We start from the raw sequence: 19,456 nt of genomic DNA, 5'->3' as shown, positions 1-19,456 counted from the left end.
TATTTTGGAGGGACTGTTTCCACATCATGTTTCAGGAGTTGTATCACTTTATATGTTTATTTAGATTTATATATTGGATTAAGGGTTGGTACGGGGGATGGGATCCCCTATCGGTCACGTTCTTGTGGGTATAGGTACATTTCGATATACCTTAGGAGAGAGGGGCGTGACAAAAGGCATACTAGCATCCATGTTAAAAATCTCACGAATATGATTCCAGGGATCTTTAGAACTTAGACCATGAAAAGGAGGCATCATATTGAAATGGATGGTCTTAAGCTTATAGTTCCTAGATGCCATCGAAAGTGTGATGCATGAGGGAGTTTGCGGAATGGTGGGGATGTGAATATCACCTATTGTCTCAGCTTGCATAATCACCACCATTTCTTACAACCTAATTTTTTTAAAAAAATAAACTATGTACACAATTAAACTAAAACTCGTCCCTGGTAACGACGCCAAAAACTTGATGTAATCATTCTCGCAAATGCATAAGAGTCTATAAATAGCACAATGTATGCAAGTACAAGGTTGGTTTCACAGAGACTAGTCTAATCTAATTATTATACCAAACATGATGGATGATTGAGAATTGGTGAAAGAAGTGAAGTTTGAATAATGAAATCAAAGAGAACTAACAAGAATTAATATTCAGAATTTTGTGTAATCAATATGAGAAAATAACAACTTTCAATTCTGACATGCCAAACTTATCCACGATCCTCCGAAAATAACTACAACGAGACACAAAAAATCTTTTATTGCTTCCTTTCTCGGTCACTTTCCATCCTTCAAATCTTCTGTGTTGTCCCCAAATCCTTCATCTCAAACTCACTACCTTCCTGTGCCTTAAGCTTTCGAATTTCCCCCTTGTCCTTTGTTGCTATCAATATATCGTCAACATACAACAATAGAAAAACTCTCAAGCCTTCTGTAATCCACTTGACACACACGCAACTATTTGGTGGATATCACTATATTGTTAAGGACAATCTTAGAGTGTGAGTGTTCTCTTGCACTCTTGATCTTGTACACTGTCTGAAAATTATAGTAGACTAAAAGCATCATTGTTGGATATAGGATCTCGTATTGAGCCTAAACCAAGATAAATTTTGTGTTATTTTTCTTCCCTTTTTCTCTATTTTGTTTCTATGTTTATTTGGATTCTTGTTTTTTCTTGATCTATTTGGTGGATATCACTACAGTAGATATATACAGAAGAATAGCAACGTGAAGGCCATGGTCAAGCACAATAGTGCCTCCAATAATCTCTCAGTGGGTCCAAACTTTTTTACAAAATCACAGCTTTCTTTATACTCTCTTGCAAACAAATTACAATGAACCAAGTCAATTAGCTTTTAAAGAAGTGATATTGTTCTATGCAATTTGACATAGCGAAGACCCTAAACCGTTAATGACTGTAGACAAACTTTGTAGGCATTGTTGACTAGGGATCAAAAGGGGCTAATATGGTGTTTATGTTGTCCTATACCGGATTACAACAAGAGCTACATTTGGCAAGTTAACAATCCAATGCTAAATTGCATTGTAGTCAATATAGTTTTTCTTTTTTTTTTCCTTGTCCGTTGGAGGAGCTACTTTCTCAATACAAAACCCACAAAAAAGAGTCCACTTTGCTTCATTGAGGGGTTAAGTAAATGTTTGGTCACTGAAAGATACCTAAGATTTCATTTTGGTCATTCAAAGATCAAATGTTTCATGTCAATCACCCAAAAAAAATTTTGCTATGTTTTGGCCACTTAGACAGATTTTGGAGATTCCAGACAGTTAGCTAGCTTAGGTGGCAGATTGACCAGACGAAAATCATTAATATTTGCAAACATGGCATGATGATGATGACAACTTAATTAACGATGCTAAGTGGCCTAAATTATTGTTTAGTATATAATTTGTAATAATAAAAACAACTTAACAAAAATTAAAAAAAAAAAAAAAAAAAAACTCAGACGTCTTCCATCATCGTCTCCTAAGCCAGATCTATGTAAAATGGATGGTGACTAAACCCTTTAGACTTGAGAAATAGAGCTTAAGGGTAACAAGAAGAGCGCAAGCACTTTTTGGATATTTTCAAATTTCGGCAAGTGGATTTTCTTGGGATTGAGTGGGCAAAGTGTAGCAAAAAAATTTTTAGGTGACTAACTTGGAACATTTGATCTTTGGGTAACTATAATGAAATCTTGAGTATCTTTCAGTAACCAAAAGTTTACTTAATCCTTTCATTGAGACATTTAATCAAACATGTGATGGACACTGTATAGTTGAACCAAGTCCGTCCAAACAAAGCTCCTCGACACAATATTCATTCCAATACAGGACTTGCTTTAGAATTTTTGGCAAACAAAATACTATTAAATAAGTCCACTAAATTTTATTTTTTTTCACGTAAGTGCACTAAATTAGCTCTTACAAAAGTATCATCCCAATTGCTGAGGATTTTAAACCATCGATGGCTCTGGACAAACTTTCTTGACATTGCTCCAGCTAGGGAACCAGGGATTCTTGTACCTAATAAGTTGTTATAGTAAACATCAATTAGCTCAACTCGCGGTAGCTTTCCCAGCTCCTTTGGTATAGGCCCATGGAAATTATTGATTGAGATGCTTGGAGAGATTAGGAATGAGAGATTTCCAAGGGTGGAGAGTAGCATTTTCGGTTATGGAAGCCAGATGATTAATGCTTCCGTTTGCACTTAGTAGTTGTTTGTTGACAAAAACAAGACATGCTTAGTCGCTTAAATCTTCTTAAGTCTACAACTTTAGTGGGAGAATGACTTGTATGCTTCTTAATGAATTGCAGTTTGTTCTTAAAATTAGTTTTCTTATCATATAGAAGAAACTTGATGCCATAGTTTAAACATTCTACATATTGTACTCCAACACAACCAATTTCGGAGTTGACGGAGTTCATTGAGGCATTTAATCAAACATGCCATGAACATAACAAAAACAAAAAAAAAAAGTCACAGTAAATTTCACTTTACATAACATTAGCACTACTGGCCAAAGAAACAACTCCTGAAAAGAACATCTCTACCCTAATTGAAGGGGAGCCCATTTCTCAGAAGCTATGACTTATTAATTTAAGAGTCTATGTCCACCCAATGCCCATTGCAGCTATGACTGCCTCCTCATTCTAGCTGCATAAAATAGAAGAATCATGGTTAGAATATTCTTTTCTCCCAAAATGTAGAAGATGCAGCCATTCCATGGTAGTTGGGAGGGGGGATATAAAAGTTGCATATCTAAGATGAAGAAAATTAAAGAAAAGGAACCTCACATCTTGTGTTACACTTTGCTCCAATATCCTTCAACATTTTGTTCTTGATCTTTTTGAGCATAACCAAAGCATCACTCACGATTATCCGATCTTCTGGTGAATCTTCTATGCAAGCCAAAGCCAATTCCATAACAGATGACAGACAATTCAATTTAGCAACAAAATGTTTGTCCTCTCTCTTCAGCAAATTGGAATCAACAACTTTAGTTAATGCATGTACTAGTGACTCTTTCACCCAACTTTTCAAATTCAATTCCCCAACAAACATTTCATCAGTAGGCTTCATTCTCGTGAAGATCTCCATCAGTAGGATACCAAAAGCATAGACATCGCATCTAGTAGAAATAATTCCCTCCGATCCATACTCTGAAAATATTGAAATTATTAGTCTTCTCAAGATTATACCACAATACTCTATATTATGAAGGAATCAAGTTACATAAAATTAGATGAATCATGAACTAAAAAAAAGCCATGCTAAACTCAACCTAAATGATGAATTGAGTGAGTATTATCACTTGGAGCCATATATCCTATGGTTGCCAATGTCATTGTTTGTCTCATATCTTCTCCTTCCCCCAAGAGTTTGGCAATGCCAAAGTCACCAACATGTGCCACCATATCTTCATCCAGTAGGATGTTGCTGGGTTTTAGATCACAATGAACAATTGGTGTTGAATAGCCTTGGTGTAGATATTCCAATGCAGAGGCAATATCTTGCATTATGTTTACCCTTTGGACTATATCCAAGAAATAGTTGTGAGAATACAACCATTTTTGTAGGCTTCCATTGGGCATGAGCTCCAATACCAAGGCTTTGAAATCCATGTTGTTTGTGCAACTGCTAATAATCTTCACAAGATTTCGATGTCGAATGTTATGCATAACTTCACATTCGGCTTCAAAGCTCCCTCTAATTGCAAATTGAACACCTTTATCGCAATTTTCTTTCCATCCGAAAGTATTCCCTCGTATACAGAGCCAAAACTACCAGTGCCTAGAAAGTTGCCTTCACTAAATCCATTTGTTGCCTGTTGAAGTTCCAGATATGAAATTCTTCGCAACGTTGCAAGAGGTATTAGATTATCTTGTATTGGCAAATTTTGTTTCCTTTTTCGGCATCTTAGAAGAATAACTATAACAAGCACCACCATTATTGCACATGCAAATATTGAAGGCAAAATGTATTTCAATAAATGTGTCAAAACTGGCTTGGATCTTTCTGTTCCGATAGCTTTGCATGGTGGGACTTGAAATCGGGGTAAGCCACAAAGCCCATTGTTAGACACAAACCATTGAGCTGAGAAGTTTGCAAACGGTCCAGACCTTGGAATTTCTCCTTGTAACTTGTTGAAAGAGACATTAAAATAATTAAGATATGAAAGTTTCTCCAATGACTATGGAATCGCTCCAGAGAGATTATTGCTAGAGAGATCCAATTTCTCCAAGCTTGTCAAGCCACCAAATGATTCTGGAATTGGACCTTCAAAATCATTTTCAGCAAGTAACAGATACTTCAGATCTTTTGGGACTCCAATGCTATTGGAAATATTACCTGACAGTCGATTTCTTGACAAATCAATTGAGATGAGGACCTTCAAACGTTCAATTTCTAAAGAAAGGGAGCCACTCAAAGAGTTTGAATTTAGGTAAACTTCCAAGATATAAGTAAGGCTCCACAAGGTTGTTGGAATTGCATAACTGAGCCTGTTGGAGCTCAAGTAGAGATATCTAAGACTTGACAGATTGCCAATACATGCAGGTATTGATCTACTTAGCATATTGTCGTCAAATGACAAAATCTCAGTCCTCTGCAATTGACAAAGCTCTGTTGGAATTTGTCCTTGTAATTTATCACTATTCAAATACAACCCCTGGATGTTCTGTAATCCATTGATTGAAATTGGAACTGACCCAGTTAGTTCATTCTCTGAAAGGCTTATAAGTAGTACGCTACTCAAGTTACCAATTTCCATGGGAATGCTCCCTTTAAGCCCGCAACGTTCTAGAAAAACGTTTTCAAGTGCCAAAGAGAAATTGCCAATAGAACTTGGAAGAATACCATTCAATGGATTGTCTGATAAGTCAATATTTCTCAAATTCAAACAATTCGTCAAGGATGAGAGAAACGTCAATACTTGGGAAGATGGTTCACCATCCAAGTCATTAGATGCAAGGCTAATTACTCGGAGGGATCTCAAGTTGCCTAGACTGGTGAGAATATTTCCAGTGAAAGAGTTATTTTCCAATGCTAGTATTGCGAGTTTAGAAGCATTTAAGATAGAGCTTGGGATTGGTCCCCTAAGTTGATTGTTCCAGAGGTAAATTTCCTCAAGATTTGGAAGAGTGTGGCCTATGCTTGATGGAAGATTTCCTCTGAGTTGGTTGTTCGACAGTGAGAGGACTATTAGTGATGAAACATTGAAAATGCTATATGGGATGTCGCCGGTGAGGTTGTTGAACGCAACATTTAGTCTCTCCAAGTTTTGTAGGTGCCCAACCTCAAGGGGGATTGTACGTGTCAGAGATGTGAATCGATATTTCTCCATTCGTCCACAAACTTTTTAAAACGTGAAAAAGTCTAGATGATTAAAATTGTAAGAAAAATATAGAACTTGATAAAAATAAAGTAAGTGGTTACCTTTCAAGTAATTATGATCAACTCGTAACTTCTCAAGTAGAGTACAATTTTCAATACTTTTGGGTATTCCTCCTGTAAGCTTGTTGTCACCAAGATAAAGCGACTGAAGGAGAGGAATATGGTGGCATATATCCACTGGAAGACTCCCAACTAAGTGATTTCTAAACAGATTGGTCTTTCTCAGAGAAGAGGTGTTGAAGATAAAAAATGGAATTGGACCTCCGACTCCCATATTCCTCATGTCAACTATCTCCAATTCAATAAGATTACCCAATTCTTGCAGAATGTCACCTTTAATTTTTATGAACACGAATATTATTTTATTTTAAATTGCCACGAAACAAAATAAATATGCTTTGAGATGAAGTCATGCATACCTCTTAAATAGTTGAAACTTAGATATAACTCCTTGAGCTTAGTCAGGTTCCCGATGCTGCTTGGTATGGATCCAACAAACGTGTTATTTGCAAATGAGAACTTCTCTAGTCTTGGAAGACTTTTATACATATCATCTGGTAAAGATCCTGAAAGCTTGTTGCCTTCCACAGATAGTACTTTCAAGCTGGGAAGTTGGCCTCTCTCAAATGGGATACCCCCTTCAATAAGGTTGTAGCTTAAATCCATGATCTCCAGCTTTGACATGTTGAACAGGGAATGATGGATGATCCCAGAGAAGCTATTATTATTAACAATAATTCGCTTAAGTCGGGGCAGCTTTCCCAACTCCTTTGGTAGAGGGCCATGGAAATTGTTGATTGAGATGTTTAGAGAGATTAGGAAGGAGAGATTTCCAAGGTGTGGAGAGATCGTTCCTTGGAGTGTCATGTTTGAAAGATTCAAGGCGGTGACCCTTCCATGGCGTGCACTGCAAGAGATGCCAACCCATTGACACATGGGAGTGGAGCTCGACCAATATTGTGCTAGGATGTCAGAAGTTATATGGGCTTTGAAATCAAGAAGAGCATATTGATCAGTGGTGATGTTAGTCACAACCTTAGCAGTACTAATCACCATGAACTGAACCAATGATGTGCCAAATATATACATACATTTGTGCATCATTTACACATAAGTTCATTGCATTTTGAGTTGATTAAGAGTTAATATTGCCTAAGAAAGTTATATTTGCATATTGTAGGTGTCAAGGCAAGAAATGGAGGAAAAGAGTGCAAAAGGAAGATTTGGAGCCCAGGACTGATTTCCGATCGATCGGCCATATTCCCGATCGATCGGACCTGCCAAAACACCTAAAAATATCATCGAGACAGATTGTATTTCCGATTGATCGGAGTACTATTCACAACACTGCGCAGTTTCGCGGAAAAGACCCGAATTCACGTGTTTCTAAGCCAAAACGACCCCAACTTGTTTTGGAAACGACATAAGAGTTTGGAGAAGTATAAAAGGGCATAAGATAGGGTTTTGGTGGAGAGCTTGGAGGCTGGGGAGCTGGATTTCGTGCTACCTCCATTGGGAGCTTGGAGGCCACCTTGGAGCTTGGAGAAGAAGAGGATCTACAAGGGGGTTTCCTCTCTCCTTTTCTATCCTAGTTTCTATGGTTGATTTCCTTTGTTTAATGATGTATTTTGCTTCCATGAGTGGCTAGATTTCCTACTAGGGTATTAATGTAACCAAACCTTGAAGATTCAATAAACTTGATTTCCTTATTTCTTAATTTCTCTCTCTCTTGATTGTCTATGGGTGTGATTAATGCTTTTGAGTGTTTGGCCATCATTCAATTGATTTGCTGCCTAGATTGAGACCGGAAGGAGATATCTAGGGTTTGCCTCAAGCCATAGATGACATAGGGTGCATGAACCATAGGAATATAGGTTTGTGACTTATGCAATCGCTAAATGATTTCCATAGTTCGTAATGGGTTTTTGATATATTAATCCGATTGTTAGGAATAACAGGGATTTATATTGAAAATACGTTTGATGCATCTAGGAATAGAACTTGAATAGGTTGGGAAATCGATTGTCATTATTGAGAGATGAATTAGGGATTAAGGAATCAAGGGAATTGAATTGGATAGGTGAGGTGAAGTTAAGTACCCTAGTGCTTTCCATCCTTGATTTCATATTTGTGTTTGATTTGTTTTTGTTCTTTTTAATTAGTTTAGTAAAAATCAAAAACCAATCGCTAATCCTTTTCTCCAATTTACATAATTGTAGCTTGTTTGACATTGATTTCTTTTGCCAACACATCCCTAGTGGAAACGATAATTTACTCATCTTTATATTACTTGTGCGATTTGTGCGCTTGCAATTAAATCCATATCAAGTTTTTGGCGCCGTTGCCGGGGATTGAGGCAATTGTTTTTTGTGTCAAATTAGGTTTTCAATTGTGTTAATTGGTTTTTATTTTTCTGCAGAATTTTTGTTTTCTTCTTGTATGAGCTTGAGAAGACGTTCTATTAATCCGGAATTTGTGCTATTGATTGGAGATTGAAAGGACTCTTCACAATCTTAGACGGGAGCTTATTAATAATCAAATGGAAGGCATGGGAGACAATCAAGGAAGGGGGAATGTTGGTGGAGCTTTAAATGTGAATAATGGTAATGGTGGAGGCGCTAATCGAAGAAATGGTGGTGATGAAGTTGAAGGCCCTCCTAGGCAATTTGACCCTCGCTCTCTTGAGGATTGTGCTAGGCCTACTTGGGACACAAATCCTTCAAGCATCCGCTATCCTCCTATCAATGCTACTAATTTTGAGATCAAGCTGGCTATCATCAACATTATCTCCAATTCGGTTGTTTTCTATGGTCTTCCTAATGAAGAGCCCAATGTTCATCTTCGCTCTTTCTTGCATGTGTGCACTACTTTTGGGATTAACGGAGCTTCTAAGGATGCTATCTTGTTGAGGTTATTCCCATTTTCTTTGAGGGACAAGGCTAAGAGATGGTTGATGTCCTTGCCTCCCAATTCTATCACCACTTGGGATGAGATGGCGGAGCAATTCTTGACGAAATTCTTTCCTCCGGGCAAGGCGGTGCAAATTAGGACGGATATCATGTCTTTTGCCCAAAAGGATTTTGAATCATTTTATGAGGCTTGGGAGCGCTTTAAAGGAATTATTCGAAGTTGTCCAAATCATGGCCTTCCGGAATGGGTAGTGTACCAAGCTTTTTATAATGGGTTGAGCATGCATACTAAGGAGACTATTAATGCGGCTGCAGGTGGTTCATTCATGACCAAGAATCAAGAGGAGGCTAGGGAATTACTGGATAAAGTGGCCAAAACCACTAACTCTTGGTCTTCGGTGAGGGGGAATCCAAGGCAAGGAGGAAGTTTTAGAGATGATGAAGTTATGTCTACCTTGGCTATTATGGCAAAGAAGATTGATGCATTGACACTAAATCAAGCTCAAGGAGTACATGCTATGCAAAGCACACCTTCTCATATGTCTTGTGCTTATTGTTGTGGACGCCATCCTACGAGGGAGTGTCTTATTGCTTCTTCATCTAATCCTAGTGAGCAAGTGAATGTCATTGGTGGAGGTAATTTCAATAAACCCCGCAATGATCCTTATTCCAACTTCTACAATCCAGGATTTAGGAATCACCCCAACTTCTCTTGGAGCAATACTCAAAATGTGCAAAATCCTCAACATCTAGTGCAGCCCCAAGAGAAGAAGAAGGATATTGATGAGATGTTCTCAAAGCTTGCAGGAGGTCTTGATACGCTTACAACGTATACCTCCCAATTTATGACAAGGACGGAGCAATTCATGAGCAAAACCGATGCTACTCTTCAAGCCCAAGCAACTTTAATGCAAGATTATGGAGCTTCCATCCGGAATCTTGAGGTACAATTGGGGCAAATAGCTAACAATTTGTCATCTAGAGAAAGAGGTACCTTGCCAAGCCAACCGGAATTGAATCCAAGAGGGAAGGATAAAGAGCAATGCATGGCAATCACTCTTCGAACTGGTAAGGTAGCTCAAAATGCTGCTGATCTTGATGCCGAAAAGGCAAAAATTTTGCAGGAAAAGGGGGAGTGCAGCAGAACCAGGGAAAACGAAAAGTGTTCAGGGGCTATTTTCGATCGATTGGACCCCATCCCGATCGATCGGCCAGCTGCAGTACATAATGAAAAATGCAGAAATGAGAAAGATATGCGGACTCGGTATGCTGTGGAATTGGATTGGCCTGATAGTTCTCTTCTTGCATCTCCAATCAAACCTTATGTGCCTCCAATTCCATTTCCTCAAAGATTGAAGTGCACTAAGAAGAATAATGATCAATTTTTTAAATTTTTGGAGGTATTCAAGAAGCTTCAAGTGAACATCCCCTTTGCCAAAGCTTTAGAGCAAATTCCTTGCTATGCCAAATTCATGAAGGAGATTTTATCCAAGAAGCGGAGATTGAAGGAGCATGAAAAGATACAATTAACCGAAGAGTGTAGTGCCATTGTGCAAAGGAAGCTCCCAATTAAGCAAGATGATCCGGGAAATTTCACAATCCCGTGTACTATAGGAAACACCTTGATTGAGAGATCTTTGTGTGATCTTGGTGCTAGCATAAATTTGATGCCATTTTCGGTTGCTAAGCAAATTGGAGTGAAAGAGATTAGTCCAACCACGGTGTCCTTGCAAATGGCGGATAGATCTATAAAGTACCCTCTTGGCATAGTGGAGGATGTATTAGTAAAGGTGGGTGAGCTCATGTTCCCGGTTGATTTTCTTATTTTGGATATGGAGGCCAACCCTACTACTCCCATAATCTTGGGAAGGCCATTCTTGAACACCGGGAGAGCTTTGATAGATGTTGAAAAAGGGAAGCTTACTTTAAGAGGTGCGGGAGGTGACCAAATCACTTTTAAAGTGTTTGGAACTAGGAGGCAAGAGGAGATCTCTCAACAATGCCTCCAAGTAGAGCATATTGACATGATCATCCCCGACACTCTTGAGAAGGAAATTCCATATATTCCGGTGGAAGTTCTTTTAGGCAAAAATTCCAAAGTTGAGCATGAAGTTCCTAAGACAGCCTCCCAAGCTGCAATTGAAGTTCAAAAGCCTCAAATTGAAGATCCCAAGGAGAAGAAAAAGAAGAGCAAGAAAAAGAAGAAGAGGAAGACCAAGAAAATGAAGAAAAATGTCTATCCTAAAGAAATGGTGGTGATGAAAGCTTATTCTCCTTGTATGGAACCTAAGCAATCAAATGTCAATCTTAAGAAGCCATCAAGGGGAATCTACACCACAAACTTCAAGGATCCCGGTTGAATTCACAAAGGGAAGTCGGGCTGAAGACTTTAAACCAAGCGCTTTTGGGAGGCAACCCAGGTTTTATTGTTCTATCTCTATCTTTTTATTTCTATTTCCACCTATTCCATGCATTGAGGACATTGCATATTTTAAGTGTGGGGGTGGGAATTTAGGTTTCTAGTTTTTGTTAAATAATAAAATTTTTTACTTCAAATGCCTTATGTCATGTCACTCTTGAGTGTATTTGGATGAATTTTGTGATCCTTGAAGCATTGATGGATCTTGCTATGGACATTCTTTCCAATTGAGTTTTCCTATCTTGAAAATTGTTTTGTCCATTGTGCTTTTGTGAATATGGAACACTTGATTGTGGGGTATGAAATATGACTTGACTTTGGCATTTGTGGTTGTTTGAGATCAATTTGATTCTCAATAGCACTACTTGAGCAATGAAAAATGAAAAGAAAAAAAATAGAAAAGAAAAAAAAAATTTGTTTATGAATAAATGGTTTCTTTCATAAGTTTTCTGCTGAGTAACCGGGCCTCTTGCCTAGCAAGCAATGAGTTTCGCGTAAAAAGGTAGGAAATGAATGTTAGAGTACCTTGGTGACTAGTTTAACCTCGTAGCCTTTTTGACTCGGGTAATTAGATCCGTTGGGGTGTCTTAACACCTAGTGCCCTAAGCCAACTGGATTGGGAGTCATTGGTCGAAAGCTCGTTACATGGGTCATGTAGAAAGCTTAAGGAGGTTGAGCATTGCACAAGTCACCTTTGAGAAGAAAAAGAAAGAAAAAAAATGTGAATAAGAATGAAGTTTGAATAAATGCTCATTGTATTTGCTTTTTGATTCTTATTGTTCTTGGGAGACTTCATGGTCATTGTTTATGTCACTTTGAAGCCAAATATCAAGTGAAATCCATTATGTGCATCATTTCTTGAATTTATAAGCAAAGTGGATGAGATAAGATTCTTGAAGGAATGCTTTTATTGGTTTGAATGCCCTAATGTTTGGTTTGTTAGTATGGAAAGGGTTGCAATTGTGAGTTCATTTTATACTCTTGTTGATGGCGTTAAATTTGGCATTGAAGTTGTTTAGTGTTTGTGGGTATCATTCTGGTAAACCCTCAGGAGACACAACTCCTCCTACTAGGGGCACCTAGGGGTTTAAAGGCTTGTGGCACATGCTAAGTGTCATCGTGAGCCCTACGAAAGTGGCATAGATTAGTTGCTTATTTGGAGTAGGTCTTTGTTGTTTTATTTTTCATTTGAGCTTAACAGAAAATACTCTTTCCCTCCTTTATTCATTCTCAACTTGCTCGAGGACGAGCAAAGGTTAAGTGTGGGGGTGTTTGATGTGCCAAATATATACATACATTTGTGCATCATTTACACATAAGTTCATTGCATTTTGAGTTGATTAAGAGTTAATATTGCCTAAGAAAGTTATATTTGCATATTGTAGGTGTCAAGGCAAGAAAGGGAGGAAAAGAGTGCAAAAGGAAGATTTGGAGCCCAGGACTGATTTTCGATCGATCGGCCATATTCCCGATCGATCGGACCTGCCAAAACACCTAAAAATATCATCGAGACAGATTGTATTTCCGATCGAGACAGATTTGGAGACCCGAATTCACGTGTTTCTAAGCCAAAACGACCCCAACTTGTTTTGGAAACGACATAAGAATTTGGAGAAGTATAAAAGGGCATAAGATAGGGTTTTGGTGGAGAGCTTGGAGGCTGGGGAGCTGGATTTCGTGCTACCTCCATTGGGAGCTTGGAGGCCACCTTGGAGCTTGGAGAAGAAGAGGATCTACAAGGGGGTTTCCTCTCTCCTTTTCTATCATTGTTTCTATGGTTGATTTCCTTTGTTTAATGATGTATTTTGCTTCCATGAGTGGCTAGATTTCCAACTAGGGTCCTAATGTAACCAAACCTTGAAGATTCAATAAACTTGATTTCCTTATTTCTTAATTTCTCTCTCTCTTGATTGTCTATGGGTGTGATTAATGCTTTTGAGTGTTTGGCCATCATTCAATTGATTTGCTGCCTAGATTGAGACCGGAAGGAGATATCTAGGGTTTGCCTCAAGCCATAGATGACATAGGGTGTATGAACCATAGGAATATAGGTTTGTGACTTATGCAATCGCTAAATGATTTCCATAGTTCGTAATGGGTTTTTGATATATTAATCCGATTGTTAGGAATAACAGGGATTTATATTGAAAATACGTTTGATGTATCTAGGAATAGAACATTGAATAGGTTGGGAAATCGATTGTCATTATTGAGAGATAAATTAGGGATTAAGGAATCAAGGGAATTGAATTGGATAGGTGAGGTGAAGTTAAGTACTCTAGTGCTTTCCATCATTGATTTCATATTTGTGTTTGATTTGTTTTTGTTCTTTTTAATTAGTTTAGTAAAAATCAAAAACCAATCGCTAATCCTTTTCTCTAATTTACATAATTGTAGCTTGTTTGACTTTGATTTCTTTTGCCAACACATCCCTAGTGGAAACGATAATTTACTCATCTTTATATTACTTGTGCGATTTGTGCGCTTGCAATTAAATCCATATCAACCAACAACAGTGCAACCAAATGGAAAAGAATACTCTCCATGAATGAAAATTATATATGTCAAGCACAATATATGTAGTAAAGCTAACTATATATAGAAGAATAGGAATAGCAAGGCCAAGGCCAAGCATAACAATGGCTCCATTATTTGCAGTGGTAGACTCATCCACGTTGTACCCACTAAAGATTTCCATAACACGTTTTTCCAAGTTATCATCACCTCAGCTGACTCTAGACAAATGAAGACCTTAAACCGTCAATGACTCTAGACAAACTTTATAGTCATTGTTGACTCGGGGTCAATAGCGGCTAAATGCATGCATCTACTACTCTCTCATACCTTAGCCAGTGTTTAGTGGGGCAGAACCGCAAGCGGCGGCTCCGCCCCACCAAACGTGGTGAATACGCTCACTTTTTTATTTTAAAAAAATAATTTATTAATTCTACAACATTTCTTTATTACTGTTACTTTTAAAAATAATTTATTAATGTATTCTACTTAACCATTTTTACTTAATATTTTTTAATTATTGTACTTAACAATTTTTACTTAATAATTTCTAATTATTGTACTTAATAATTTCTAATTAGTTTTGCATAAAAAATTAAAAATATTTTTAATTTATACTATATTTATTAGATTAAATTTAATAGTATAATACTTTAATTCAATAGCTTTTAGTTCATCGAACATCCTCACAGCATTTTACACAGCTTTAAGCTTAACTTTTTTTCCACAACTTTTCCGTTAACATTAAAAATCAGTCTTTCCACTCTATCAAACGGGCACTTAGTCTCGTAGTACTGAATTGCCGAATGGCACTGCACAAACATGTGAAGAACAACAAATAGCCACAATCAAGTTTACCCCACGGAACGCTACTTGGCAACGAAACCAACCTTACCGCTCCAATCTTACTCTTTTTTTTCGTAAGAGAATATCAAACATTAACAGTGCTGCACAAAACAACACCAAATCAATTCTCGAGAGTACCAAAATGCTACCGATTAAAACTTAACACTTCACTATGATGCTGCTTTGCATCCTTTCAAGTTATGGGTTGGGCCTTTCTTGCTTCCTTACCAACCTTTTTAATTAATTGAGCCTGAGGTTATCATGGGCTGTGACAGAGCTAATATATATATATATATGTTCATATTTTACATGTTTTTATACTATACGTCACTCTATATTAGCTTTCGTCTCTTTTGATTGAATTAAGCATGGTTTCTGCCTATGATCTCATTATTATTATTTTTTTAATTTTCAGGACTTTAGTTGAGAATTGGTGGAAAAGTGTTGTTTGAGTAAAAATGCAGAACGATGCAGAAAAGGATAGCTGATTGAGGGCGCTGGAGCAGAAACACTACTATCCACTGACGAATCTAAGGTGCTGAATTTGTGGAGCACGAGTCTTATTAGAATAGGATTCTATAGGTGCCGAAAATGGTATGGCCCCACATGGTCACATAACGACAAAACAAGCTGGACTGTCTAGATCCACAGGTTAACTATCACAGTTAGGCCCAAACCTAAAAGCCTATCTTTGGGTCCATATACAATCTTTACATCATTGCTAAGTAATATAAACAGTATTATGACACCAAAACTGTCATATTCTCTGACACTTGTCTACAGGATCTTTATAGCTTTATAGACTGGTCACTTTATTATGATCATTCCTTAGCATGATGGAACTAGGTGTTAAGACATCCGCAGGTATTGGCGACCGGGTACAATCGCCAGAACATAGTAATGGCGACAGCACATATGAGCGTCATTACTCGGACTACCTCACTCATAAAGCAGTCCTTATCAGTCTAATCTACAGCTGATATTTATAGGTGTGACTGGCTCACATCCTTAGGTATGACTTTCTTTCATATATGTATCTATTCATTAAATACCGCCTACAATTCTTCCATACTTTCATCGACACCTGTCTTAATCATGACACATTGTTACTTTATCGCTTACCTAGACACAACCAGGATAGTAGACTTTTTATACACCTCTTTCATACAAGTTGGTCTAATGGTATAACTGGAATGTACACACAATTCCCGAGGTCGATCCTTGTTCTCTATAAATACACCCCTCTTTTCATATGCGGGGGATCGAGCATTTTTCTGAACAAACTAGACAATACAAAAAACACTTTCTACCAACTCTACATAATACCCATTCAGACAAAACACCTAAGAGATAGCTGGTCTTCCATCTCCGACAAGTACTAACTTGATCGTCAGAGCCTCCACGACCGGCACCCCTCAAGCCGGTTAAGGAGCTTTCACGGTTTGCCTTGTTGTAAAACTTGCAGGATCGAAAGCTGTAAACGGACCCCACAAGAAGAAAAGTTGACCTTTCAACGATTGTAGAAATCTGCTCCTACAATTTGACGCACCAGATAGGGGGACTTTTGCAAGTATTTGGCAGAAAAGATTTCACGACAACCTCTCATTATGGCTGATACCAGTGAAGTTACTAACAACCAGCTGTTGGAACTCATGCAAGCCATGAGAGAAGACATGTCAACGAACAAACAGCAGACGGATGTGCGGTTAGAATCAATGTCAATCGATAATGCAGCACTCCGTGAAGAGGTTTCGCAGCTGAGAAGCCAAAGCACTTCCCAAGGCCATGATCCTACTTCAGTCCGAATTCCACCTTTTCCTCGCCTTGAACAAACACCACCCCCTAGAGACCCTTTGCCTTATCCTTTAAGTGCCCAGTTTGTCCCCGGGAGCACCCCCGGGGGATATGATACCTCTACTTCGAGGGGTAAGGATCCTGCGACAGAAGAAATTTAGCAAAATGTCAATAGGGATGCCTCTGTAGATTTGACCGGTTCTCCAAGAGGTAGGCTTCCACAGCCACCGCGTTTTCCTGCTGCACCTTTCGCAGGACCCACTATCGCTTCAGTCGCCCAGGCGGCGATGGCCAAGCAGATTCTCGAACTGCGGGGAGATATAGATAAATTGACTAAAGCACCTCCTGCTTTGGCCAAAATTAATGCCAATTGCTATACGGGGTCACCGTTTGTGGACAATATATACCAAACGGATCTGTCGCACAAGTTCAACGTCCCGAGCATGAAGTTATATAATGGGACTGATGACCCCGAGGATCACGTGGCTCACTACAAGTTAAAGATGGGTGCTATCGCCATACCGTACGGCATGCACGAGACGTGCATGTGCAAAGGTTTTGGATCGACTCTTACCGGTCCGGCTCTGCGTTGGTACATCAACTTACCCAACGACAGTATTGCTTCTTTCGAGAAGCTAATCGAGACGTTCATGGTGCAATTCTCGAGTAGTCGAAAGATTCATGAGTGCTCTGATGATTTATACCGACTGCCCCAACGAGTGGGAGAATCCCTCCATGACTTCCTGTCAAGATTCAATGCGGAGAAAGTATCCATACCCTATTGTGACCCAGGAACAACTATTCAAGCGCTCCGGAGTTGTTTACTCCCAGATGGGGAGTTTTATGAAGAACTCACAAAATGTGATGTTAGGAGCTACGAAGAAGCTCTAATGAAAGCTACCGTATTTGTTCGGTGGGAGGAGGATGCGAGGAGAAAGCTAGTTAATCCTCCTAAGGAAGAGAAACGAGAGGACAAACGTCCTAGGAAGGATCAATCCACCTTTGGCGAGCCTAGCAGTAACTGGCGCTCCCGCAAGTCTGGAGCATCAGATTATGCAAAAAACTGTCCAGAGTACCCTTTTAAGATACACCAAGTCGAGGCTGTACAAGTCTTGAAGAAGATGGGCAAAAAGGTGAAGTGGCCGCCTAAGAAAGAGACTGAAGGATGGAAAGACCCCAAGAAGTGGTGTGAGTTTCATCAGGACATTGGCCACACTACTCCTGATTGCAGAGGCTTTAGATACGAAGTGGATTACCTGTTGAAAAGAGGTCACCTCAGAGAGTTGCTCTCTGAGCACGGTAGAGCAATTTGGGAAAAGAGGAAAGTCGATGACCCAGAAGCATTGCCACCGCCGCCACCAGTTACTCAAACTTACTGTGTGATTTCTGGGGGATCAGAGATCAGTGGATTGTCCCACACCTCTGCCAAGAAGCACGAGAAGGAAGCAGCAAACCCCCCCGTTAGAATGGCACGATCCCTGGGAACTTTCACTAACCAGGTGATGGTCTTCACGGACGATGAAGCTACCCAACTGTTACACCCGCACCATGATGCTCTGGTGCTCACGCTTCAGGTTGCAAACATTAACCTGAAGCGAATTTTAATTGACAATGGGAGTTCCGCCAACGTGTTGTTCTTGGCTGCCTACAAAGGAATGGGTCTAGATGAGACCTTGATATTACGAAAGTCAACGGCTCTTATCGGGTTCAATGGTGAGGTGAGCCACTCGGTGGGAGAAGTTGTGTTACCCATATATGCTCCAGGGTTGAACAAGCAGACTCGGTTTTCCATCGTAGATTCACCTTCTGCTTATAATGCTATTTTAGGACGACCTTGGTTGCATGCGATAAGGGCCGTACTTTCCACGTATCATCAAATCCTGCGCTATCCCACCAATAATGGCGTTAGGGAGATCTTGGGAGATCAACACTCTTCTAGGAGTTGTTATAAAACCACCATGAGGAGCAAGGGAGAATCCTCATAGCAGCTACAGAACCAGGCACCCGGTCTGGAGCCAGATGAGCCAGGAATGGAGAAGCTTGACGAAGTGCAGATCCATCCTGACTTTCCAGATCATAAAGCCCTGATTGGAGCGCAGCTGCCTGTTCATCTACGACAGAGACTGATCCAGTTCTTGTCACAACATCATAATTGTTTTGCTTGGAGCCATGTAGATATGACTGGGATAGACCCTGATGTCGTGATGCATCAGCTCCAGGTTAATCCTGAGTATCCTCCTGTCAAGCAGAAGCAGAGGAAGTTTGCTCTTGAACGGAATTTAGTGATTAATGAAGAAGTTCAGAAGCTGATAGATAATGGGTCTGTAGTAGAGGTACAGTACCCTGACTGGTTAGCCAACGTTGTGGTTGTAAAGAAAAAGAATGGCAAGTGGAGAGTCTGTATTGATTTTACGGATTTGAGTAAAGCTTGCCCGAAAGATCCCTTTCCGCTGCCGCACATAGACATGATGGTTGATGCAACAGCTGGCCACGAATTGTTGAGCTTTATGGATGCTTTTTCGGGGTACAATCAGATTTTAATGCATCCGGAAGATCAGGAGAAAACAGCTTTCATAACCGAGAGAGGAATTTATTGCTATAAGGTGATGCCCTTTGGGTTGAAGAATGTCGGAGCCACATACCAGCGATTGGTGAATAAGATGTTCTCAAAGTATTTAGGGGACACCATGGAAGTGTATATTGACGATATGCTGGTAAAATCCTTAGTTGCCGATCAACATCTAGAGCACCTTCAGCAGGCTTTTGATTTGCTGATTAAGTATAATATGAAGTTGAATCCTACTAAGTGTTCCTTTGGAGTGGCATCTGGGAAGTTTCTTGGGTATATGGTCACGAAGTGAGGAATTGAGGCTAATCCCGATCAGATTCGATCCATACTTAACATTCCCTCTCCAACTTGTGTCAAGGATATTCAGAGGCTCAACGGGAGAGTGGCGGCCCTTAGTCGTTTTATCTCCAGATCATCCGACAAGGTCTATCATTTTTTCTCTACCTTGAGGAAGTCTGTTAGCTACAAGTGGACACCTGAGTGTGAAGATGCTTTAAACCAGTTGAAAG

General features: G+C 39.3%; 2 protein-coding genes and 1 non-coding gene across 3 annotated transcripts; 1 reads left to right on the top strand and 2 right to left on the bottom strand.

The window, feature by feature from the left end:
* Window positions 1-2,847: 2,847 nt before the first annotated feature.
* LOC119983881 (putative receptor-like protein kinase At3g47110) lies at window positions 2,848-13,837 on the bottom strand. The gene is made up of 5 exons (XM_038827611.1): window positions 13,732-13,837; window positions 6,316-6,961; window positions 5,939-6,229; window positions 3,298-3,663; window positions 2,848-3,157 (listed from the first exon to the last, which is right to left on the bottom strand). Exons 1-5 carry the CDS (start codon window positions 13,768-13,770, stop codon window positions 3,135-3,137), a joined length of 1,365 nt encoding a protein of 454 aa, XP_038683539.1. The 5' UTR covers window positions 13,771-13,837; the 3' UTR covers window positions 2,848-3,134.
* On the bottom strand, window positions 8,938-9,043 carry LOC119984902. The gene has a single exon (XR_005465000.1). It is a non-coding gene; the product is annotated as a small nucleolar RNA R71 (small nucleolar RNA).
* Window positions 13,838-16,191: 2,354 nt separating the features above from the next.
* Window positions 16,192-18,363, top strand: LOC119983402. The gene is made up of 2 exons (XM_038827090.1): window positions 16,192-16,510; window positions 16,568-18,363. The coding sequence occupies exons 1-2, from the start codon at window positions 16,192-16,194 to the stop codon at window positions 18,361-18,363; spliced, it is 2,115 nt and encodes a 704-aa protein (XP_038683018.1).
* Window positions 18,364-19,456: the final 1,093 nt, after the last annotated feature.

This window comes from Tripterygium wilfordii, chromosome 18 (genome assembly GCF_013401445.1).
Source record: "Tripterygium wilfordii isolate XIE 37 chromosome 18, ASM1340144v1, whole genome shotgun sequence".
Classification (NCBI taxonomy): Eukaryota; Viridiplantae; Streptophyta; class Magnoliopsida; order Celastrales; family Celastraceae; genus Tripterygium; species Tripterygium wilfordii.
Note: the sequence above shows the minus strand (reverse complement) of the source record. Positions and strands in the feature narration are given on the sequence as shown.

Bases quoted from the DNA above. Each gene is read 5' to 3' on its own strand.
- LOC119983881 (XM_038827611.1), bottom strand. From the start codon at position 13,770: ATGGAGAGTATTCTTTTCCATTTGGTTGCACTGTTGTTG. The intron at 6,230-6,315 runs GTATGCATGACT...TAAAAATTAAAG, and splicing joins AAGTTTCAACTATTTAAGAG to GTGACATTCTGCAAGAATTG. The intron at 3,664-5,938 runs GTAACCACTTAC...CAATATTTTCAG, and splicing joins TGATCATAATTACTTGAAAG to AGTATGGATCGGAGGGAATT.
- LOC119983402 (XM_038827090.1), top strand. From the start codon at position 16,192: ATGGCTGATACCAGTGAAGTTACTAACAACCAGCTGTTGGAACTCATG. The intron at 16,511-16,567 runs GTAAGGATCCTG...ATGCCTCTGTAG, and splicing joins TGATACCTCTACTTCGAGGG to ATTTGACCGGTTCTCCAAGA.